The sequence below is a fragment of the Mya arenaria genome, chromosome 6 (assembly GCF_026914265.1).
Source record: "Mya arenaria isolate MELC-2E11 chromosome 6, ASM2691426v1".
NCBI lineage: Eukaryota > Metazoa > Mollusca > Bivalvia > Myida > Myidae > Mya > Mya arenaria.
In genome coordinates, this window is record NC_069127.1 from 23,655,953 (window position 1) to 23,682,630 (window position 26,678).

The 26,678-nt window shown below is 33.9% G+C and overlaps 1 protein-coding gene across 8 annotated transcripts in view; it reads left to right on the forward strand.

Annotated features, from left to right (window-relative positions):
- LOC128238319 (caldesmon-like) overlaps positions 1-26,678 on the forward strand; it is a 48,530-nt gene that overhangs the window by 19,687 nt on the left and 2,165 nt on the right. For 3 of the 8 annotated variants that reach the window (XM_052954118.1, XM_052954119.1, XM_052954121.1), the window contains 16 exons: positions 2,437-2,548; positions 3,532-3,632; positions 3,747-3,846; positions 5,335-5,457; positions 6,010-6,249; positions 7,594-8,007; positions 9,967-9,981; positions 10,183-10,260; positions 17,170-17,249; positions 20,094-20,265; positions 20,879-20,980; positions 23,978-24,187; positions 24,508-24,540; positions 25,217-25,287; positions 25,969-26,073; positions 26,353-26,447. In XM_052954118.1, coding sequence (XP_052810078.1) covers positions 2,437-2,548; positions 3,532-3,632; positions 3,747-3,846; positions 5,335-5,457; positions 6,010-6,249; positions 7,594-8,007; positions 9,967-9,981; positions 10,183-10,260; positions 17,170-17,249; positions 20,094-20,265; positions 20,879-20,980; positions 23,978-24,187; positions 24,508-24,540; positions 25,217-25,287; positions 25,969-26,073; positions 26,353-26,447 — 2,051 coding nt within the window. Of the gene's footprint in view, positions 1-426; positions 556-2,436; positions 2,549-3,531; positions 3,633-3,746; positions 3,847-5,334; positions 5,458-6,009; positions 6,250-7,593; positions 8,008-9,966; positions 9,982-10,182; positions 10,261-17,169; positions 17,250-20,093; positions 20,266-20,878; positions 20,981-23,977; positions 24,188-24,507; positions 24,541-25,216; positions 25,288-25,968; positions 26,074-26,352; positions 26,448-26,678 lie in introns of all 8 variants that reach the window. The other 5 variants (XM_052954122.1, XM_052954115.1, XM_052954116.1 and 2 more) reach the window with 4 other exon arrangements.

Sequence of the window (26,678 nt, forward strand, 5' to 3'; positions counted from 1 at the left end):
CAAGGTACAAGGTGAGCAGAATTGGACCATCATGGCCCTCTTCTTTAACATTTTTGACTTACAAGGGATAGTGGATACATCTTTTTGTTACATACAGTCAAGCATTGTTTTCTCAAACCATTTTGACTGATCAAATTAAAAAGCTTTCAAATAATGTGTCTAAAGTATGTCCAAAAATTTCAAGGTAAATTAACAAGAAAATGTACACCAAGGAAGACTTTTGCCAATTGCCATATTTTAGCTCGAAGTAACTAAAAACTTCCTCTATAAACTATAGAACTGAAGTTTTTCTGGATCACAATTCATAGTTATTTTTTAAATAATGGCTGTCAGAGTGGATAATATCTAAATGAATGAGATTTGATATGAAAATAAAAAATAAATACTTGAATGTCCATATCTTCTTTCCATTGCATGGGTATATAGCAGCTTGGTGGCGAACGGGATGATTCTTGCAATACTGGGCGGGGGGTGCCCTGTGAGAGGTTTGAGTACCACATGGGCGGGGGGAGTTTCTCTCACAGGGCGACCACTGCACCAGGGGACACGACCAGGGTAGGGTTGCACTTGGGGTGATGTTTTGCCTCACATTATTGATGTGTAGTTTTGTTGTGTTTGATTATTTCAAGTAAACCAAGCAGATCTGACAGCTACTTTCAGAAGTGGTATGTTTAGATAATTTGATCAGGTATAATTTAGCCGTACAAAATTGAAAATGCTACAATGTAGAACAAATGATCATTATAACCAATAAAACACTAGAAATCAGATTTTTAGAAGAAGAAACTTGTCAATGACTTCCTGTAATTCCTTTTTTACTTGGATGATATTCTGAGTTTTGACCAATAAGTGTATAACAGTTAACTGAAGAAAATGGCTTCGGAAATCTGTCTTTGGTGCTTTCATATTGTTTAAGAGCACTGTGATTAGATCTGCGAGTTTAAAGCATTTGAATAAAGATAAATATTATGTGCATTAATTCATTAAGAATGCTGTTAATTACTTTATTTAATGACTGAAATACTGATTTGGCTATTTAGCTGTTAAAATTTCTAAATAAAAAAAGATAAAATATAAGCTTCTGACCTGCAGATCCTATCATAATGTACAGGTTGTCTGACCAGTTAAGTGTAACATTTGATACAGAAATTTTCTATAGAAGTCTTGGTTAAAGAAAAAATTCTGTTTCATATAATACAGTTTACAAGTTTGAAATTTCATTTTCATCATAATGAGCATGATGGCATAGAAATATTGGGGCCATCTAACAAACAAAGGTAATTTTTTGGTACGATGCATTTTCAAATTGATATTTTTGAGTTGTTGAAATATCTTTTTCAAATAAATAACTTGGTCAGTTTCTGCAAAGTTTATTTGATTTGATGAGCATATTAAATTAATGTGACACTTACTTAGTATTTAATGAGCTTACAATGTAAGGTCACACATTCATTGATAACATTGGCCCCCATTGATTGCCAATGCCTTATCATGTTATACCATTAACTGGTCAGACTGACCTTTCCTAGTTAAGCTCTTCGTTTTGTCTGTCTCCATGATAATTTCACACAAAAAACTGTTATAATTTTATATATGTATGTTTTCATTTTTTATTTTTTTCTCTTATAGTGTATGTGTTTTTGTTTACAATTGTATTCATAACTTTTCACATTACTTAGCAACTTTGTATATAACAAACTGATACATCATTTGAAGGGACTCTCACAGATTTCACATTGGCGACTTTTTTTTTAAAATTGAGTTATACTATGTAGTGTTGTTATTCAAGAACATCATTTGTATATTAACACCAAACATTAACTTACAGACTGAAAAGTACGTTAATAGAAATTCTATTTAAAAAGAAAAATCATAAATTCAAGCCTAAAATTGCCCTATTTTGAATTATGAGGGCAACACTTTTCCCCAATCAGGATATTTTCTGTAATTTTTTTTAATTATTTAAGAACAAAAGAATTCTTCTTTTTTTAAAAACCTCTAATGTTTCATTACACACAAAATTCAGAAACAATAAATGCTGACCCTATTAAACATGAGAGAGACCCTTTGACATCTTGTAATTTAATTAAGGTAGTTATAAATTTATCATATGAGTAGCTATATTATCTCATGTATGGTCTTGTATTTGATCTTGTCTTAGACAGTGTTAGCTATCCAATATTTAAATGATTGACCTACTCAGCTTTTAAATGGTATAAGTATAAAAAATAAATGACCGTAGTAAAATTATAATTAAATATTACTTATTAAACTCTTATTTGGTACAAGAAAAATAAATAGAATGAAAAAAATATTTTAAGCGTAAAAAAGAAATATTAAGTGAATTTTATGCTGTAAAACCAAAAGGATAAAATATACCTTTAAATAAAATAAATATGGCCCTAAAAATAATTACCTTATGTCTTTGTTCCGTAGAACAATGAGAAGCGTGAGGCAATACGTAGGCGAGCCCAGGAGATAGCGGAGCAGCGTCGTCAGCAACGCAAGGCGTACTCCACCCCGCTGTACACATCTCCCCATGAGAGAAGTACGAGATTTATAAATCGACATTCCATGTGTGAATGTTGTAACATTATGGCATAATTGGACGATTGTTCAGAACATTGTTAAAGTTAACAACAGGATTAACGGCATCGTTGTTAACTTTTACTTGTAAACTATTTGATTATGTGCTAATAATTTTTTTTAAAAACAAGCAGAGCGGAAACAGTTCTCTCAAATCTTAATAGGAACACTGCACAAGTTCATCAATTTGACTAATCCAAATGATTTTAAAGTTAACAATGATGATGTTTACAACATTGTTAATTTAAACAAAAGTCTGAACAATCGGCCGATGTTATATGATTTTAATTTAATCTGTCTTCTTTTGTCAAACTGTCATGTGTGGATATGTCATTGCTTGAAGTAATTCATGGCCAAGTTTTGTAATGCCAATGTGCAAATTATCATACCTTGTCCAAAATTCAAGGTTTTCATGTAAAACTAACAGTACTGAATTTACCAATGAGGATGTTTGCAGGCGTATGTTGCCATCTACTTGAAGTGTTGATCAGTTGCCAGTTTAATAGGGTTATCAGTACAGAGTTTTGATCCAGGATGTTGTATTTGACTTGAGTGGATATTTGCAAATTCCGATTCCACTGACACGAGCTGAGTGAAATCGAAATCTGGAAAAATCCATGAGAGTCAAATACAACCTCCAGTATATATTATACATTACTGGTTTAACTCACTAAAAATACATGTAATACCACAATAAAATGCATTTTATTGTCACATTTTGTTATTTTATGACATCATTTTAAAAATCGCAATGATAACTATTATGTGACGTCAGCAGAATGGAATATGGCCTTATTGCACTAGGTGCAATGAGGACAAATGTATTTAGCAGTATAAATTGCTTGCAGATTAACGATGTGTACAATTTTTTTTTAAATAAATTTAATTAGAATGATTATTTTCAATTATCAAAATTTTAATTTTGATATTATATATTTTTTACAGAGCAGGCACACAAGGCAAGGGTCCAGAGTAGTCGCCTGCCCCAGTCCACGCCCGTATCACCCACTAACCAACAGCACAAGGAGCGACCTCCCCCAAAACAGGTCAGGGGGTCTTTTAGCGTCTTAGTATTTAGATAGAAAAAAGATTGAGGTGAGGTATTATTGTGTTTAGTTGATCGTTTGTTCACAGCATGAAATATTACTATTATTTTACAGGTGTGGCAGGCTGATGACGTTTCCAGACTTAAGGCCCGCCCCTCTCCACCACCTATAAAGAGAGAGATTTCCATCACCCTGATGTCCCCAAAACCAGAAGGTAGCGTCTCATATAGATTTGGTGATGGGGTCAGGTAGAAAACAGACAGGTCAACTTGGTGCTCTTATTAATTATTGTTGGCAACCACTGCTCCGTTACATTTCATACATATCATAGGAGAATTTACTGACAAAATCTCGTTTTAATGAATATGCATGAGGTAGGGGAGACAAATCTTCTTCCAAAGAAAATCACATGTTACAATTAAATACTCTTCAATAACCCTGTACTGTCAGTTGTCTCCGCAGGCGAGTGGTCTAAGAGTCTGGTTTAAAATTTGTAGTAATCAGGGGGACAGAGTCCAATTAAAACTTTTTACGCCAGAATACTTTTTCTACAAGGAAACATTAGTATGAGTGTGTGGAACCAATGAAACTGCCTCATTAATTATACATTATTACAAGATTTTCTAAGCTAAATTGCCCAAGATACACAACGCAGCATAGTGCAGTTGTGTATCGGGGGGTATCCGACGAGGTTATTAATAGGCTTCTGCAAGACTTAAACAATTAGTTATTGTGGACTTTTTTCATTATTTTTTTTAACTGACCTTAATGAGAGCACCAAAGATTGATATGAGTTGGGTGTATAATAACCTGGACAATTAGACTGGTCATTTATATTTAAACAAGATTTACGTTTTATTGTATTTATATTATCTATAAGGTGATGAGGTAAAAATTTAGCTTTTTTTTCTGCAATGTAATTGGGTTGATTTTTATTTTTACTTCTTTTTTGCTCTTCTCATTGAAACAATAAATATTCCAGAATTGTTCTAGACAGGTGAGAGACATCAACTAAGGCCATCCTTAAATATGATACAGTGGTCGAAGTTAACACAAGCCCCAAAGCCCTGCTCTGGTACAATGCCTTCCGGGCTTGCTAAAATTCTGAATTTTATATAGCAGGGCTTGTTAAAAAATTTGATGCCAAGCAATAGCATACGAACTGAGGCTTGTTTATCCAACCTAATTTCATTGACTGATGATATGGTGGGTAGTGATATGAACTACATTATACTTTATTTTAGTGGGTCCGAAAGCAGAAAGTAATTGATGACCATACCAGTTTTATAGTCTGTTGATTAAAGACAATTTAAAAAATTGTGTGTGTGTTCTGATATGTAGTTTAAAAAGCTTTATACTGATAAATACTGACATACTGATTACTTTAATGTCGGTACCCAAATGATGATAATAAGATTCTTACATAAAGCCTTATAAAAAAATTAAAAAATGAAGAAAATAAATAAAGCCTACCTTCCCTGCTTATTTTTGAACATTATTTAACCCTAGCCACACTATTCTTTCATTAGGCCTTATTTAAATCAGAAAAAAAATCTGCATTTCCAATGAGTATGTCGGGTCACTGCAAAAAAACAATAGGATGGCCTTAGTCTCTTTAAAAGGAATGGAAACCATAGCAACAAAGGGCAAGGTCATGGATCTCAGTTGTACATGTGGGTTAGCAAGTGGGGATGTATTTCAGAGTTGGACAGTGATAATGTTGATGACGGTAAAGACAAGGTTTCAGAGAAGAAGGTCTCCTTTACCGACATGGCATCACTCACAAAAGCCCCGTCCCCGCTGCCCAATGTTAAGAAAAAGAAAGGTATGAACACTGAATGTTTATGTTCTATAAATAGTGGGTCTCACCAAACAAGAGTATGTTGATGGAACTAAAATACGAAAAAACATCATTCATATTGGATTTTGCGTAATTGGACAAATTTGGTATACTGCAGTCGAACGCCATTGGCTCGAATTCATTTGCTTGAATTCCTCGTTAGCTCAAACTGGATGTAAAGGAATGATATCTTTATACTGAACAAAAGAATTCCCATTTGGCTCCAATATCAGGCTCAAGGTATTTTCGCCGGTCCTTGGAAGTTCAAACCAACAGGGTTCGACTTTAGTGATTTTATAAATCTTGTTGAAAAAGATAATCTTGATTTGGTGAAGCATGAACATAGAAAAATTGTTGCAAGTTACAATAATTGTTAAAGTTGAAAGTTATTTTTCAAGTTTCATACTGTTTTATAATTTTTTAGATGAATTGTTTAAAGTTTGTTGCTCAGCCACAGGTAGAGGAAAAGTAAGTATAGGTATTGTAAGATGACACTAGAACTACATAATCAAACAAACTCATGCTTCCTCTCTCAAGACTCCGAGACTGACCTGCAACGACAACAACTACAACAACAACAACGGGAGGCTGAGGAGCGAGAGCTCGCCAAGCTGGAGGCACAAAAAAGAGAGGAGGAACGAAAAGCTCGGGAAAAACTTGCGGAAGAGGAGCGGGCTCGGAAACTTCGCGAGTCAAATAACCTTCATAAACAGCCCCTGTCACAACGGGCCCAGAACCATGAAAACTACTATGAGAATACTATGAACGCTGCGGCAGGTATGGGGACATCATTTTATTGTGTTCAAATAATGTATTATCAAATGAATATGCTCTGTTGTAATTTGTATAATGGATCGATACGTGTTTTATTAATAATAAGGTTGCTAAATCTGATTTGAACAATGTTTAAACATTTCTGAAAGATATAAAAGCGTTTTTGACGTTTATTTGATACACTACCTAAAGAGTTCTTCCATAAGTCCATCTGTGTGTTGTGGTTTGATTTTTTTATAAGAAAGGCTGGGGTTTTAGACATGGCACTATAGTCCATGTATTCTTTTCACAAACTTGTCTTGAAGTGGTCAGACCTGTTTTCTATGGTGTCTTGGTGTTTAGTTTTTATGGTAAATTCTTGTTTATTTATCAGGATTTTGTGAACTTTTAGCGCGTCAAAGTTTTGAAGGAAAGAATCCAGGTTTTGTGATAGCATTAGTTAGGCCATTTAGGTTGTGTAAAAACATAAAAGTTGGCCATATTTTGTAAATTTCTAAGTATATACACTTAAAACTTGATAGATAATTTTTTGCTATACAATGATAATATACTCAAGTTAACAAAACCATTTTAAGTATTTTGTTTTGTTTATACTGATTTATTTTTAATTGATTGTAAGGAAAGATGATATAAATCACTCTCGAGTCCATTACCTGGGCAGAGGCTTTGAGATGATACCCCTGGTTGGGATCGAACCCACAATCTCTTCAATGAGATACAACTAGACCAATCTCTTAAATATTATTAGAGTTATGCTCCTTGATTGACTGAAAAACATGGATGAGCATTCATGTAGACATCCTCATATGATACCCTTGCTCACTAATATGCAATCTCCTACACAGTTATCTCCCTCGACGAGCATTAAAGATCTCTGCCTTCACTCGGTTTCATTTATACACATTTTTTTAAAAAGTATGTCTTTCAGACATTTATGCAATTTTCTGTTTAAAAATGATTAAATAATGTTGTTTATAAAGTTGAAAAATTACCATCATAATTCAACTTTTTTCTCAAGAAATGTATCTTCTTTTTTAAGGGTAAGGATTTTATGAGGGTGAGGTTATTTCTAAGGTAAAGTTATTGTTAGAGTAGGGTTATATTTAGGGTTGGGTTATTGTTAGGGATAGGTAAGGGGCTATAAAAATATTGGCTGACCAATTGTAAAATCGCTCAGAAAACTTTGAACCTTTCAATGACATCACATGAGTTTTATCATCATCATGTGATTTGCGTGACGGCAGTGATTACTGTACTGAAAGGGAAGTAACTGCTGCATGGAGTTTGTGTTAAATACTGCATTGTAAATATTTCACCCATGTTTTCTTATATTTTGCACCACAAAAGGTCACTTATTTTCACATACACCAATACCAAATGATTCTGAAAATGTGTCGCAGAGTAAACCTCCACATAAACTTGAAAAATTGCAAAACAAAATACCAGACAACAAAGATATATCAAAAGTGAAAGTTGGAAAAAAGGCGACTTACAGTAAAAGTGTAAAGCTAAAAGAAAACGATGCCAGTACTGAAAAAATAAATATTGTTGAAAATATTGACACTACTGCAAACAATGAAGATAAAGCTAAGAATAGAAATGTTAAAAAGAACAAGCAAGCAAATGTGAAAAGTAAGGACAATGTTAAGGGTCGGAGTAAGTCAACTAAGGATGACACCGATGGTCATGTTATAAATGTGAAAATAAGTGACAGTTTGGGTCTGGACGATGGTGGGTCAGATGGAGGTGTGGACAGAAATGGTAAACACGCTTCACAGGGTGAGTGGTGCATGCACCACCATAACAACACTGCCTCTGACTGCTAGAGGGTTGGGTCAGGTGGGGGTGGGTCGGGTGGTGGTTGGGTTAGGTGGGGGTGTGGTGGTGGTCGGGTCGGGTGGGGGTTGGGTTGGTCTGAGGTTGGGTCTGGTGGGGGTTTGGTCAGCTTAGAGATTGGGTCAGGTGGGGGTTTGGTGGGATGTTGGTTTGCTTGGGTGATTAGGGATTAAGAGGATTTAAGGAACTTGGGGTAAAAATATGGGCTGAAGGGCTGCAACTGATTGGTGTAAGGATGTGGAGCAGGGACTTTTATGAGTGTTAAAGGGTTTTCTCAGGAAGGAAAAATCAACATCACCGTACGGTGGGGTGTCATCTAAGTGAATATTGAGGAGGGGGGGGGGGGGGGGGGGGCAGGGTGAGTAAAAGTGCAGAGCATTGGTGTTAGGGCTGCAGTGACAAGGAACAGTGTTAAATGGTGCATTTAAGAAAAAGTATTCAATGATCATAATGTTACGGGTGATTTTAGTGGACATTGCATGGGTAATTCTCCAGATAAATGGTGTTTTTATGGTTTATACAAAGCAAGAGGCAGTGTTGTTGTTTGATTGTGTGGTATGGAGCTTTGACAACCTTGGTTTCTGCACAAGATTCACGTGGGCTTGTCTGTTGTGGTGTTCATGTTCAACTGTGTGTCTGCACACATAATTTTAATGTCACAGGACATTGTTGGGTGTGTGTGTGTCCAACAATTTAAAACAGTATAATGTTGATTTCAGCTTTTTGCCAGTTGCATGTCAGTGTTAAGGGATTACATTGGCTCAATCTTCTCACAGATTAGAATGCAGTTGTGCACCAAGCACTTTGGATGTAAACAAAAACTTTGAATCCTGTTCAAGATTATTTGAAACAATGAAGTGACTTGTATGTTAATAAGGAGGCAAAACTCAAAAATATATTTTGTTTCCGTACCTAAATTCTCCTCTAGGGCCCTTTACCATAGACGGGATGATGATGATTTTAGATGTAAAATGAAATTATCTTAAGGGCCTTCCACTTTGCACAAGTGGGTTGGGAAGGCCAAATATTAAGTATTTTTATTTCATTTTGAGGAACAATCTTTTTCGGGGAAAAAAACTTACATCCTTTACGACATGTTTCTGGGTTATAAAGAGTTGACCAAGTTTAAAAAGGCGATTTTATCCGATTTTGGATCAAAAAGCATTTGCATTTTTTACTTAAGCCAGTAAATAAGTTTTTGTTTTTTATTTGTGGCCATCTGAAACATTTATATAGATGTATCAAGTTAGGAATAAGATCCTTTAATGAAATGGGCTCAAGACTTTACATAGGATATGCAAATTTGTCGGAATTGAGCTTTTGTAATGTGTGAACTGTGAGAGACAATAATGGAATGCTGTTTTGTTTTACTTTCAGACTATATGATGGAGATGCATGTGTCGTGACAATGTCTTGCATGGCTTATATAGATTGTTATTTAAAAATTATTTGAACAGTTTTGTAAAAGGAACAAATTCATAGTAACTTTTATGACAGATTCATGATATTAATTATTTATTGTTTTTGTCTTAATATTGACATAATTGTAAGAAGAAATATAATTTTAAAGAGAATGCTAGATATATGCTAGTTTGATTGTTGTTGTTTCTGTTATGCATGTTTTTTTTCTAGATTTTTTGTTTGTTTTTTATTGGAAAAATTGTTATGTAATGTTTAAATATTATAATGAATTTAAAATCCATAAGTATTATATGTATTCTATTTAATATTGCTCAGTTATATGTTTAAATGAAAACAATATAAACATGGCTATAGAAAGTGAAGTTATTTAAATAAATGATTTTTAATTGAATTATTTATTGTAAATTGTTAAACAAATATTTTTCCAACAATGTATTTTAATTTATTTTTATTCTTTTTCAGCAAAGAGGAGAAAAGGTATTTATTTTTGTTTTGTTTTTATATTTTGACGAGTATTTTTGAGAAAAGCTAAGTGTTATAATTCAGAATTGTATTCAATGAAATTTAATGATTTAATATTTATGATTATTATCAATTTACTCTCAAAATTATAGCAACATCTAGATGATGCCCATTTATTTACCAGAAACCAGTATTAAAGCGTTCAACGTTTTACAGGCAAAGCAGGAAAGCAAACCGGTGGAAAAACAGTCAAACCTGAAGTCACCAAGAAAAAGAATGAGCATGAAAAATCAGGTATAACTTGGATATTTCAATTTCATATATTATGATCATCTGCTTTTCAAAAGCATGTATTGTAATTGGCAGTTATATTACTGACCGGTTTGGACCAAAAAAAAAAATGAACAAATTTCAGACCAATTTTTTTAACCATTTTCTGTCACTGAAATCAATCCGGCGTGGTAAAAATCAGTCACTGGCAAATGGTCTTTTTTTAGAAGCCCTGCTCGACGTGGTCGTAGTGCAAAACATGGACATTGCCCATATCACCAAGATATTTAAATTATTATCTGACATTTTGCCAGAGACAATATGCTCATGTAAATTAAGGCCCATAACTCTATTTTTGATAATTGTCTCAGCTGGAAGAAAAACAACAACAGACAAGCATTGGTGATCACATCGCGTTACTCTTGTTTGCTTCTAAATTCCCTTCAACAGTTTGTGTGTTAGGATGTACATGTATCAGCTGTGTGGCATTGAAACATTAAGTTAAACAGTCTCAATCATGACAAGTTTAATAATCGGTGTAAAAAAAAGTTGTAAGTTGAAACTAAATTTAGAAAAGGAATCATTTTGAAAAAAGAATTTAAAAACATAAAAAAAAAAGTAAACATCATTTATAAGTAATTGATACCAGTATATGATGTCGCTTTTTACTAACCATAATCCATTAATCAAGTTAGGCTATGTTCCCAAATTTAGCATAATATCATATTGCTTACATTGACAAATTAGCTTTTCTTCACTTCAAAATAGTATTAACACTCTTTCCTGTGTTCTAAGAAGCTCCACCGAAACCAATGCCAAAGCCCCTGGTTGAAACAGGGGGTCGGGGCATAGTGGCTGGAGCAGGCCCTACCCCGAAACCTCCCCCCGCTATGTCGGGCAAAACGCAGCCCAAACCCAAGAAAGGTATACATGTACCAGGTGTTGTGATGTATAATCTCGTTGTGGGGTGCTGCTACAGTATATGTTGTGAAATATGCTCCCAAAAGGTTTTGTAAAACCCCATGTACATGTGTGTTGTCCCACAGTGCTGCGCTGTAAGTGCCCTACAGTGAACTTAAAACGTTTTTTCCCTTAAAATGGGCTTCACGTATATATGTGGAAGTCTGTATCCCATGTATTATGCTCACTTGTGCTTTATTATATGGTGAATATATGCTGTGCCATGTGAATCACTATCCCATGTATTATGCTCATTTGTGCTGTATTATATGGTGAATATATGCTGTGCCATGTGAATCTCTATCCCATGTATTATGCTCACTTTTGCTGTATTATATGGTGAATATTTGCTGTGCCATATAAGTCTCTACCCCATTTTATGCTCACTGATGCGCTATGACATATTATGTACAGTAAAACTGCGATCGTTTCGAAAAGGCGGTTGTTCAAACACTGGCAATTGGTCGAGGTCGAGGCTTAGCCCTGGCTATTGTTCCGTCAATTTTCATATAAGATATACTCACAATGGATCGAAACCTAAACAAGTTGAGGACTCAAGCACCATTACTTGTCCCAAATACACAAATCATGCGCCAAACCTAATATTTGCCTCAAGGTCATAATTTCACACATTTTGCCCAAACACATGTTTCAAAATAAACAAACAATAACCAGGTGTTAAATTTTCACAAGTTGTAAAAATTGCAAAGGCAGATGAAAGGAAATTTGATAAGGTGTTAAAAAAATGTAATCGCCATTTGCGAATGAGTGCTATTTGATATCACACTACGTTATGTGGGGAGTTATATGAAGAGAGAGTCCACAATAATTTGTGTTGTACTATGCTTTATTCTATTACAACTGTATGATGAATTCAAACTTTGAAAATATATTGTAAGAATTTTCATAACGAAGAAAAATGGAAATTTGGTTCATTCCGATATCGGATCACTCAAGGTTCTAACTCGGCCCTGGGCGTCCTGGAGTGATCCCAGTTTTACTGTATATGTAGGAATATTCTCCGCCTAAGAGCTGCTCCCATCCAGATTGTATAGGAAAGATACTTATAATCCATTGCAGCTTCTGGTTTCTTTATTTTCTGCTATTGAATGTATTTGTGTATTCCCCCATTAAAATTTGTTTTTAGACTTAGATTACATGAAATTTCCATCAATGATAGGATTCATTCGTTTCAAGGGAGTTAATAATTCTTAATTACTTTTAATAATACATGAGTTAATTCCCTTACAGAACACTATCCTGTATAATTATGCAGTTGAAAAAATGATTGCTTAATATCTGTATTTCGTGTTAAAATTCTAAATTTTGTCAGGTCATTACTGAAATTTAAGATTAAGCTTTTTACTTAAGAGAAGAAAAGTCATGATTGATAAAAACTTTTAGATTTCCACAAAATGACCTGTGTAAATCATTCTACTTTCTGTGTCAGAATTATTTTAAAGGGCATTTAACGATACTATCGAAAAAGTGAATTGCTAAGTTTATGTATTTTATCAATAGTTTGCTATAATTACATTGAATAACATAATTGAAGTATCTCTAAATTAATAGAAATTGAATATCAAATCCATAATTTTATTGTTGAAATATTACAATTATTCTCTTTTGAACAAATTTCACCTATTCTTTATGAAACTGAATTGGGTAACATAATTCCGCTATTGATAGAAATATTTTCACGATTATAAACACTCAAATAATGGTCTTATTCAGAAATAAGGACTTTGAGTGGCTATTGTGTTCCCCTTTAATATATTTGCATACTCGTTAAGTTTCAAATTCTCAATTGCTAATAAATGTTGTAAATTTGTTTTGTTAACTCGTAAAAATTTGAATAGAATTACGTCAAGACAAGGGGCATATTTGAATGTATCTAAAGTCAGTTTTGTCGTGCTAATGCATTGTTATGACTTGTGTCAACAGACTAATGATTACAGTGTTACTTATGTGCAAATATTGTATTTGTTCACTAAAATCATCCGTTTCGATTTTGGTGCTAAATCTTTAAATCAATGACATTTCCTACCTAGGTGCCCGGGCGATCCTCCCAGGAGGTACAACCCAAATTAAACATATCATTCTTGGAGCAATTTTATGTGACAGGCTAATTCTGTATTTATTTCGTATTTTTTGTGAAAAATAAATTATTAATTTCATGAGGGGCAATTTAGAATAAAGGTATTTTTACATGAAAAAATGAAATATTATTTTCTTGAGGGGCAAAGCATAACAGTATATTTTGTGTGAAAAAAATAAATACTAATTTCTTGAATGACAGATACCCGTTAATCGTATATTTTGCGTGAAAAAAAGAAATGTTGAATTTATGATGGGCATAAAATAATGGTAAATTTTGTATGAAAAATTATTTTCTTGCGGGTCAAAGAATAGTGGTATATTTTGCATGAAAAAAACAAAATATGATTTTTGTGATGGGCATAAAATAATAGTTAATTTTGCATGAAAAAAAAAAATCTTGAGGGGCAAAGAATAACAGTTGTGTGAAAAAAATAATATTTTATTTTCTTTAGGGGTGTAGACTAACAATATATTTTGCATGGAAAACGAAATATTAGTGTTTTGAGTGGCATACAATCATTGGACATTGTGAAGTAACATTTATAACTATCATGTAAGTACATGTATAAATTTATATAGTATGATATAAATGACTTTTTCAAGCATAATTTATTGTTCACCAAGTTAGTTTGGTGATTAAATTTTGTAAAACTATAAATGGGAAGCATTTTAAGATGGTCAAAAGGATATTAAAAAAAAGATTCCCAAAACCTATTTAATTTTAATAACATACTTATCTATTTGTTATGTCCAGCAGGATTATAAATTAAAAACGAATGTTGTGTCTTGTTATTTCATTGTTATTTCTGATGTAGATAAAATTAAGAGAAAATATTTTATTATTGGATTTAACATGCTTTTGCGAATTGTATTATTCCTGCTGACAAGTTTCTGGTATTATAATAATATGGAAATACTGAAAGAAAATAAGAGATAAAAATAGATTGGATTATGCATTTGACCTTTTTAAATAGCTCACCTGAGCACATTTTTAACCAGGTTTTCACATAATTGTTTATAGTGTAGGTAATGACGAACGTCGTTGTTCGGGCGGGCGGGCAGCCGGGCGGCGTCAAACTCACCTATGAAACTGAATAACTTTAATAAGGATTGACATATCTTAACCAAACTTGGTCTATATAAAGAGTTTATGGAGACCTTTCATGGGCTTGCGTTTGGGGTCCCTAGGGTCAAGGTCAAGGTCACTGTTACTTAAAATAGAAAAACGGTTGAAACTGAATAACTTTAGTTAGGGATGACATATCTTGACTAAACTTGGTCTATAGGAAGAGTTTATGGAGACCTTTCATGGGATTGTGTTTGGGGTCCCTAGGGTCAAGGTCAAGGTCACTGTTACTAAAAATAGAAACAGACACAGGCTGAAGTTCTTCTGTCAATCATTAAAAACCTGGTTTCATTGCATTGCGGCGTTTCTTGTTATTTAGTGCTCAAAGGGTGACCTATTGTAAAGAACATTAACTTTGTGAAAGTCTTCTTATTGATCACTGATCACATGATTTTTGAGAACAATTTAACAGGAAAGTTCCTTGGTTGACCCTTTACCAAAGTTGTGTTAGTTTGTTAAAAAATCATGACCACCAGGGGTCAGTGTTTAAAAATTCAATATTGACTCATTTAAGGGGAATCTTTATTCCAAAACTGCAAAGCCTGGAGCTAAGTTATTTGGCATGTATCATTGTGGTTCTCTACCAAATTTGTTCATTGAGAAGCCCTGCCCTGTGGGTCATTAAAAAAATGTTTTACCTAGTTTAATGTGGGTTACACATGGGTTTAAATTGACCCTAATCTTGGTGAACTATTTTTTTTTAATAGTCTTTGACTATATGATCTTGGTCAATTATAGCCTTTTAATAATATTAGAAAATGCTTTCCTTTTGAGTAATATGACTTAATTTACAAAGCCAAATCCATTTCATTCTCGGGTGAGCAATGTAAGCAATCATTATAGCTCTCTTGTTCTGAGAAGTGAATCATTTTGTTGACGGCCAACTGTCTCAGCAGACTTTGTTTCTTGTACCATGAAAATGGTTGCACAGCATAATTGACCCATGATTATTATTCTATAAGAATTGGAATGTGCTGGAATAAATGATGATTGAATTTGTAATAATGGGAAAGTGTTGAGTGCTCCATGAAACCGGCTTCAAAGGTAAGGCCAGAGGAAAATATTTTTATATAAATAAAGGTTCTCGTATGGATTTTTGTTTATAATAATCAAATTTTAAGCATATTGAAATTTCTTCATTGTGAGGCTTTCCAATATTTCACTTATTCTCACTCGACTGGACCATAATTTGTCTTTTTGAAAAAATGTTGAGGCGGGAAGAGTTTAATCTAACAGGGGCTGTTGCAGATGAGAATTGAAAAATAATTTTCTGTGGCCTTAATAATTGAAATTGACTTTAAAGCTTGTGTGGAAGAATTTAATTTTGAAAGATTAAAGTTTGAGTATCTTATTAGATTCCTCTCGCTGAGTTACCAGTTTCGTTGAGATAGGTGAGAACTGAGTTCCCATAAATTGTAAGACAGGGGACTTTCATATTATTATTTTTCAATTCTTTTATTCTTCATATTATGTCATTATTTGTTTATAACAATAATGTATGATGCTCAACTTTGCGTGGAATATTTGAGCTTTGTGTATAGATTTTCTCAAGTATGTTTATTTTTTCATCCTTTTTGCATGATCATTTTTGTCATTATTTTGATTATGAATATACTAAATTTTATACTTAATAAAATTTACTAAGTGAATGGTGATCTTTTGTATGTTTCTTTTAAATGAAGATGATTTCTATTTTATCTTTAATGGAGATATTTTGTGTATGATTTAAATTGAATATAACAGAAATTCACCCTGCGGAGCTGTGGTATTGTCTGTTTTGGGATTAAATAATTGTGAATTCATGGTGCCCATCTCGTGTTACGTACGCTCCACTCAAGTGCTCATTATAAAAATCATTTGTCATTTTGAAATTTATGATAAAATGGTATCAGTTCAACTATTGAAAGTTTGCATTAAGATCTGCAGGACTGATTGTAAAAAACTATTATTATTATTATTGTATAGTTAGTATTTGCCTTTTACCGTACAAAGACTCATTCAACCGAAAACATAATTTGAGCAGTAAATTTTCTGTGTCACTTCGTGAGAAGGGAGAAATATGTAATTTAATGTAATAATAGAGCCATCTATCTTTGAACAAACATAATTGGCGGTTTCTTATATTTTTTTCCTTTTTAAGGTACCGCATATTGATTAGCTGCAGCTTTATTGATTACAAAACATGGAATGAATTATGGACAATTACTTTTTTTCCTTATAATAGAGATAGTTTGAAAGGAAAATAATTGAATCTGTTTGTTCAAACAAAAAAATTACATTCTAGTAATGGTGTCCCAGATGCATTAAATATGTCATTTATTTAAAAGCTTTTGCAATGAGCATTCAAATCTGTGAGCGTTTTAAAAATAAATTCTGGAGTTAGAAACAATTAATGCATCTGATTCTGAGAGATGGAAGTTGTTATCTAACAAAGAGCTTTGCTTGCTCCATCGATTGATTAAATAAATTTCAATTAAATTTCAAGGAAAAACACATTGGAAGGGAGTAAGTAGTTCACATTTTTAACAATACAGAAACATATTGTTTGCTGAATTCTCAAGTATTCATTTTTTATTGCGTTCCTTATAAATTATGTGGAATATTTAGTTACGTAACATACATGTAATAGTGTTAACATTAAAGAAGGAATATACATAATAGCATTTTTTACCAGCAGAATATTTATGTGTTTTCAACAGAAGAATTAAAATGTATTCCCTGCTCAAATTGTTTGTGACTGGTTTCAGAAGAGAAGTTACCGATTGTGCAAACCCTACCTGACGTGACAAAAGAGAAGAAAGTGGAAGAGCCAGTCGTACAGCCTCATGTATGTACCTGTCATTGTTATTTTAAAGAATTAAAAGCTAAAAAATCCAGCTCTTTCATGCATCTTATCATAGTTCGTTATTTAGAACTTTTTCTCTGTCATCTCTAGAAATGAAAATTTGTCGATTTAATGAAAATTTGTCGATTTTATCTCGCCTTTTATTAATAGAATGCAAATCTCAATATTGCCATAGCCTTGGTATTGTGGTTGGTGTCAATGAACAGGAACTCCAATATCATAGGTATTCACTTCAAATTTTATCACATGTCACCAGTGACAACACACAGGTGTAGCAAGGCCCTTAACTCTGGCTTAAATTACTATTGGATTATGCCCCTTGACCTGAGGAATACAGACAAAATGTGCACATCTAGCTGCTACAGTGCTCCGCCGGTAGTTTACCCATGAATGACCCATTCTGTTACACTCCATTCATCAGCCGGGAGTTAACACAGATACTAGTGATGAAACGATTATCGAGTATAATCAATAAATCATCGCTGGCAATGCTATGTCAGCGACAATCGATAGAATCAATGGAAATATACTTACTGTTGCAAAAATCATGACTATTGCATCACACATGCTGATTCCAGGTTTAACCATTTAAATGATCATGTATTGATGATATTATGTATAAAGAATGTATTCCTTACTGATATTATGAACTTTCGATTATTGTCCGATAGTAAATCGAAATGCTTGGTCCGATTCGATTTGATTATCGATTGCAAATGGAGTCCGATTTTTAAAAACTAACAGATACCTTCCCTCATTTAAGCTCTCACATTAGCTTACACATTGACCAATAAAACATTTACTCCAAATTTAATAGCTTTCAGCATACAGTTGTGAAAGTAAATAAACGGAGTTTAACAGAATGGATTGCTCGTGGGTATCCGATGATGGAAGTGTTTTTGATAGCATTTCTTATTTTCATGTAACCGACTGAGGCTTCACGTCATAACGTACTTATTTCTTTCGCTCAATTGTGACCAAATCTAACAGCTTGTAAAATTACATCTGACTCAGTTTCCTGGATAGATTCCAGTATTGGTGTCCATTTTCGAAGGCTATTAAAAAACATCCCTGTAGGGGATTGAACTCACATCCTCTTTGATGGGAGATGGACACCTCCACATTACTATACCACTCTCAACCTTGCATGGTCTTAGCGTAGTCATTGTCAGAAATTTCATGTTACTTCTATGGTATAACTTTGATAACACATTCATGATATTTGCATGAAATTGTTATGCAAGCAATGTTAGTCTTAAGGCCTTGTAGGCTAAAATACTTGAGTTAAAAAAAATTATGAACTGACAAATTTTAAAGGAACAGAGAGCAGAAAGGTTACAGAGATTGTAAAACCTGTAAATTGAAGTTCATTGTAATCAATTGTTAGAAACCGCAGATCAGTCTACCCGGTAAGCCATTCTTAATTCATGTCAACAATTTGTGAAATGTATTTTAACTCTATTGTGAGAATAAGAATCAAATTATATTTTGATAAAAACATGGGACCAATAATTGTATGAAAGCATTCCACAAAAGACCTATATGACAATATTTTTATTTCATTTTACATAATTTGGCATTGGCTCCCTGCTCTGCTGTTATGTTGGAATGTTTATTTCAAGCACTTCTTAAGTTTATTGATTCTGCATAGGTAAATTAAGAAATGGTCATTCAGAACAGAGCTCATATTGTACTCAGTCAAAATGTTTAACTTTGAAGTAAATAAATAGAGATCTGGCCTGAAATTCGTAGGCGTAACTCACTTATGTATCTTAATTTAATTAGCAATATTATTTACAAACTAAAAATGGACACATTAGTGACCTATACATGTTTTATCAAAATAAATATAAAAGCTTGTATTAAATAAACCTATGATTGGTGTTTTTTTTAATAGATGGCATTGAGTGAAAATGCAGTAAGAACCGTTATCCTGCCCTTCCTATTTGTTTAGTTATCTTCTCTTAACATGATATTTTCGAAAATGGGTTCTTCTCAAGGCCATATCTACTAAAGCCAGTAAAGTGATTGAAATGCGAGTTCAAATGTAGAAAGATGGCAATGAGAACAAGTGTGGTGAACATGAGCCATATATATAACCCTGCCCTGCATAATTTAGTAGTTATTTCCCCTTAATTTTATATTTTTCGAAAATGGGAGTTTGCCAGAGTCGTATGTTGGAAAGTATTGAAAGGATTGAAATGAAACTTGGAATGTAGATGGATGGCAATGAGAGGAAATGCAGTGCAAGGAGCCATAATCCAACCCTGTTTTTGTTATCTTCCCTAAAATACCTCCCTATATTTTTCAATAAAAGGATTGAAATGAAACTTTGAATTTTGATAGATTGAAGTGTTGTAACAAAGAATCATAATCCTATCCTTCAAAAAAATGAAACACACACATACACATACCCTCTGCAAACCCAAGTGGATACATAAACACCCACACCCAAGTGGATACATAAACACCCACACCCAAGTGGATACATAAACACCCACACCCAAGTGGATACATAAACACCCACACCCAAGTGGATACATAAACACCCACACCCAAGTGGATACATAAACACCCACACCCAAGTGGATACATAAACACCCACACCCAAGTGGATACATAAACACCCACACCCAAGTGGATACATAAACACCCACACCCAAGTGCATACATAAACACCCACACCCAAGTGGATACATAAACACCCACACCCATTACCATTAAGGTACAGTCTCAATCAAACAGTCGCAGATTGCTTCATACATTAAATGTGCTTTTCTATAAGGATCTGTGTAATATAAAATGAAGTTATCCTGCATATTTTAGAGTATCAAAGAAAAACGAGAAATCGTGAAGAAAGAGCGCCGTGAGCGGCCTTGTACAAAACACGTTGAGGAGGAGAAAAAAGAGGCACTCCCTCCCCCTCCTGACGACGCCCAGAAAAAACAGTCTTGGATATTTGAGACCGAAGACTTTACGGAAGAAAAGGAAGAAAAGGGTATGGAATATTTTGCTTTATTAAGATTATGAAATTTGTTTAGACTGCCTTCAGCCCTTTATGTAATAGGGATATCTTAGAATTATGCATGCTTTTTACTTGGTATAGAGGAAAAGCTAATGGAGATCTTTCATTGGATTGCGTTTGGGGTTGCTAAGGTTAAGGTCAAGCTCACTAAAATAGACAAACTGTTAAAACTGAATATCTTTAGTGAGTGACCAATTAAACTTGGCATTAATAAAAAGTTTGTCAACATCTTTCAAGGGATCATGTTTGGGGCCCTAAGGGTCAAGGCAATATCACTGTTACTAACAGTTGATTTATTATAACTAATCCTTGTAACTGTTTGTAAAATAGAAAAATGTTTTCGACCGAGTCATATTTACTGGTTTATCATTTAAAACCTGTCATCATCGCATTGCAGCGTTTTTTGTTTGTTATTTTATCACCTTTTTTTAATGTAGAAGAAAAATGTTGAAACTTTGGCATTGCATACATGTAGGAGTCATCTTCAAAAGAGATCAATATGCAAGAATCTAAACATTTTAGAATGATTGAAAAAAGTACTTATATTACACATTAATTGTATTTATATTGAATTGTAATTTTGCAGAAGAATCTATGCCATTAGTACCCCTGGCATCGTTAGCAGATCTCAACCCAGAACTCATTGCCAAGGAGAAGAAAGAAAATAGTGAGAAAAAGAGAAAAAAAGGTATTATATTTTATCCTGTCACTTGCATACAAATCGGTCCAATAACAAGGTGCCGTGTAAACTTAAGTTTATTAGGATAGTAAACCATGTGATGTTTATATACAGTCAGGTGGTCATGTGACCCCGAAAACGAACTTCTTTTATATATTCTGCAATGTCAGAAGAACAACACAAATACTGTTTCAGTATCTTATCAATGGACCACTAACAGCCGACCTCAACAATCACTCGCCCATAAAGTCCCATCATTATGCAAAATAATGACACTGGCAAAACAATCGACCTGAAATCTACATGTGATGTGAAAATCTTACCCCACCCGCAAATGCTGGAAACTGTGAAACAGCATTCAACGATACTTGTCGATAGTTTATTCCATTTCTCATGATCTTGAATCTTGACCTGTGTACTGTACTCTGTGACTTGCGGAATAATTGTTACATCATCAGATAATGTTTGGAGACTGCATGATCCATGCTTATGCACGTTTAAGAGTATTTTTATGTTTTGAATTGATATTAACGTATTAAAATGCAATCACTGTGAATATAAACGTACTGAAAAAGTTGACAGTTTTGAGAACTATTTTGGGGGCGATTAAGACATGGATACCGAGTGTGATGGCGTCAACAGGGAAAAATAGTTGTCCCCCTTACTTTTAAAGATTCTTGTTAAATTTAAGGATTTAATAGTGTTTACCGGTAATTAAACAAAGTAACAGGAAAAATAGAATACTAGGTTCGTGCCGTGGATGGAGAAAGTTTATCTGGCTCGGTTGCGGAGTTTATCGGGTGAGCCTTCGGCAGGATAAATAGAATACTAGGTTAGTGCCGTGGATGGAGAAAGTTTATCTAGCTCGGCTGCGGATATTATCTCCGCCTTGCCAGATAAACTTGGAATTGTTACCTAAATTTATAAAGGTATTGACACATTAGGGGCCTATTGTTAAGAGTTTTGTTTAAGTTGACAATGATGTCTACATCTTAGCTGTCAACATTTATATGGTTACTGCTATGGAAGTTTACTGAATACAATTGTGATCTGCTGTATTTCATACAAGATTTTAACCAACTGTTTTAGCTGTGCTTGTATATATTTAAAAATGTACATCATCAATTGTTTACTCTTAAAAGTTAACAACTATGTAGCCAATTACGTTATTAACTTTACTAAAGTTTTGAAAAATCGGACCCTAGAAGTAAAGTTCTCCACGTTACATCATATAGCGGAGAACCTTTGTCTCAATGTGGCCATTTCAAAACTGGTTTCGGCAGTTTTTGTCACGTGATAGTGATAATTGGAAGGGGGGTTTGAGTGTCATTTCTACAGTGACATTCGTTTTGGGAGCATCAAGTTTTTGAAACATTCAAATTCATATTATTGTAAAATATAGGCATCAAGGAGAATTATATGGATGATAAATTCATATTTGTATTTGAAAATGGAGCATGTTGAGATATGTTTGTTATATCATATTTTGGAGGGTTAGTCTAAGAAACATTAATTGTTTCGCGCATTGTTACGATCACAGGTTTTCTCGTCCATTTAAAAAACAAAAATGGGGTTAAATATTTGATCTTATCACTAAACAATGCATGACGTAAATTTATTTAGCCATGTTTTTTATTCTGATAAAATCGTGACATGCTCAGTTTGGGGGTGATTATTATTTATAATTGTTGATCGGAATATTCGACACTAGGATATGTGTATGTATGTTTTTTCAAGCATTTGTTGTTTTGCTATTGTTTTCTGGTCACCCCCATGTATCTGTTGTTGCCCGAAATGAATGAGTCTCGTAAGCAGTGTGGGTTTGCTTATGTTTTTGTTAAAGGGGCTGTCTCACGTATGATAAAATAGCGGGAAAAAAAGAAAATTGTCGAAAATTAACATTAACTTGGCATCGATGTGTACAATGCATTGAAACTTACTAACTGCAGTACCACATAGTTTACAATTTATTTAAGTTTAGCAGTTATTTTGTATTTTTCCATTAAAAAAGATTACTGGGTATGGCTACCAGGTAGAATGCATTCCTTATGCGTGATTGGCTAGTCGGTGTTATCACATGATATTACCGAGATAGGTGTATAGCTTAATTATGTCACCTGATTACTATAAGCCTTTGTAGCGCGGTGAGTAAGAGGCTGGTCTACAATTTTGGTGACGCGGGTTCGAACACGGTCTCCGACACAATTTTTTTTTACATTTTGGTACTTTTTTTTACAATTATGATATCAAAGCGTAACACATTTTATTAGATAATTGTCCTGAGATTCGTTACAGAAAAAACTTTTTTTGGTGCCAATCTGGTGTACAGTCCCTTTAAGGGTGTGTTGAGACTTGGGAGTATAACACGGATATTGGCTTTGAAAATTGGATAAAAAAACCTGCAAGTTTAGTCTCTGGACCGTTTCAGTAAAGGATCTTAGTTGCAGGTTCAATAATCTCAATCCATAGAAACATCACGAATGTCAACTAGTAAATTTCCTTTATTTTATTATTTATGTGTCCATATTTAAAACCTATCATAAATAAGAAGGAAATTAACAAAATTATGCCTGTAAGATTATTTTAATTTACACCTGAAATGGACTAACATCTTGATAGAAACAGCTAGGCTCCAGAGTCTTTACAGTCTACCTTTTGGACAGTGATATATGTTAGTAATTAATCCACAGGGTGTTTTGTTGGTATTCCACAATAATATTTAAAAAAATACAGTATCTGGCTCAAGCTTTAAATAAAGACAGCAATTTATAATAGTGTAATTTGCAAGAAAATATGTTATTTGCAAGAAGATGATTTTAACATAAATTTTATTTGCCCTTTTTTTTCTCAAAAATCTGAACCTACCATTGGCTCGCTTTTAGTATTTTTTTTTGTTTTTTAAGCAAAATCTCCCTGATATCAGTTGTAATATCAAGCTTGGTTGTTACTAATGTTTTACGTCACACATGTAGAAAGTGTTTTAATAATATCTTCCCCACATTGCAGTTCTAGCCAAGCTGATCAGCACCGACCATGCTGTGAAGAAGTGGAGGAAACCTGGCAATCGTGACAGCTCATACACAGACGAGCTGCGTCGACTCGAGCTTGCGGAAGAGCGCCGTAAGAAGCAACAGGAGATGTTCGAGCGACTTAAGGCTCGCAAATTAATCACAATGAATGGAGATCAGGATGACGGCTCACCTAAGTTTGAAGATTGTAAGTGTGACATGTCCAGTGAGGGATTGCATGTATTAGATAGCTTCACCTAGTTGTATTTCTCAAATTTAAATTTTGCAGCTTTTGTCCCATAATTTGTCAAACCATCCAGCCCAATCTTGTCAAGATTTACAAAGATGTTAAAAGCAATGGGCTGTAAGGGTTGATATTGTCACAGTGATGGCAGGGCTTAAATAAGGATATTTTTTGTCAAGTTAAAAAAAATTGTGACAAAACTGGGTGTTTAATAATGTTTAAATGGTCATAAAATAATAGGAAAAATTCTGCACATTACATTTGATATTTAAATGTACATGTAGATGATGATGAAAATCCAGATTCTTCATTATCTGGTAAGAACTATCAAAAGAATGTTTGCAGCTCTGTCTTGTTGACGTGGTCATACCTTGAGTGGTCTAGTGTGTTCAAGTCTGCATTCTATTTCATCTTCTACCATTTACCAAATTAAATTGTTGAAAAAGGTGAAGGGAAAATATTTTACTGACTATTTGTCTTCTCTGTATATTCTCTTCATTTTGTGCACATCATGCAACTTTAAAAGTTTTGTTTTTTATTCTTATCTGATTTGAAGTGTACTTAGTGCTTATGCTCATATCTTCGCAGATTGGATCGCCAGACAGATTCCATATCAGATAATATATCAATTAGATAGCCTTTGAAGAAAACCATGGAGAAATTTCAATTAAGTCATTATTTGCTTTTAATAAGTCGGTTATTTAGACATTTGGGCGGACATTAAGAAAGTTGTTCATTCACTTTTTTCTTTACTAAATAATTGATTTAGCAGGCAGGCACCAAATAAATAGTTTAGCAAAGCAAAAAAACACATTTACTTTATTGAATTAGTCAATAATAAGTATCTTTTCTTTGATAAAGGCTGAGATGTGTCTATGATTTGTAATTTTACTGCAGTTAGTAACCTTCAACAAAGCTGAGTTAATTTGCTATTGTGGTGTTTAGTATCTTGTTATACTATTGTCGTAATGTTATGATTTCTGTATGTTTCAGATGGATTCCTGGCGAAATACTGCATTTTTACCAAGGGCAATATTGAGATGTACAGACATGCATTTGAAGCTGTAAGTTTCAATAACACTCCATTCATTTCTTATTGATCATAGAGACATAACCAAAATTGTAAGACACCATTGTTGTAAAGTTTGGAAAAGGAACTTTCAATTGTTCCCTTATAGGCATGTGGTAGACATGCTGTTTCATGTAATATTAGACTTAAGAAGGCTTTTACTGTCAACTCAGCATAGAGGAGAAAAGCCCATGTTTTGTCATATCCTTGACCTTGGTGTGTCGGGAGTCCTGCAAAAACATTACTGTTAGCCATTACTTAATAGCCATCTTATAATTTTCTATGACTAGGTTGATAATACAGGTGTAGGTTGGTATCATTGGGAGGTTGTTATGATTGTTTTTTGTGGAGTGAACGAAAAACTAACCCCTTAGTTCTATATGAGGTTTTAACCTATGCACCTATTTCTGTCCTCAGGTTGATGACACCGGTTTTGTTTGATTGGAGGGGGAGGATGTAATGATTGCTCTCCATGAAGTGAACAACAAACTAACCCTGTTGTTCTATATGGCTCATATTAACCTATGCCCCTATTTCTGTCCTCAGGTTGATGACACAGGTATTGGTTGGTTGGAGGGGGAGGATGTAATGATTGCTCTCCGTGAAGTAAACAACAAACTCACCCTGTTGTTCTATATGGCTCATATTAATCTTATGCACCTATTTCTGTCCTCAGGTTGATGACACAGGTATTGGTTGGTTGGAGGGGGAGGATGTAATGATTGCTCTCCGTGGAGTGAACAACAAACTAACAGAGGCAGAGGAGGAATATCTCTACAGGGTATGTCAATGAATATTTATTTGTTTTTACTTGTATTGTATATTGGTATCTGTGACAATGCCTATTGGTCATTAAAAGTACAATTATAGACTTAAGAGAGTATTTATCCTGAAAAGTTTTGGAAAAAAATATAAATTTTGATGGGGGAAATTGTTCCAAATATCAGCCCTAAAATAAAGAGAAGATTTAGGACACTAATGTCCTTCTAACCACCATTCCTCAATTGCGTATTGATGATGTTTCACTACCTGTTTACATTTTTCCATGTTTTCCATACAGGTGCTGGAGCTGACAGGGTACCAGATCACCCATGGGGCCGACTTCAAGACGTTCTCTGTCCTGGCCGCCCTTTCTCATAGAATCTCAATGCTAGAGTATGTAAATGCATGTACTCTGATATTGTTGCAGTGTTTACTTTGCAAATTTCCATCTTGGGGCCCTGTGACCCTCATGATGGACAAAGTTGGGGTCTTTGGTTATTAAACAGGGTCCCAATATAATGGTTTACAACAAAACAATGAACATACACAGAAAATTGCTTTTGGAAAGCTTATTGGCTGGGAAATTATAAGATATTATTTATTCTTGGGATTTATCATGCAATA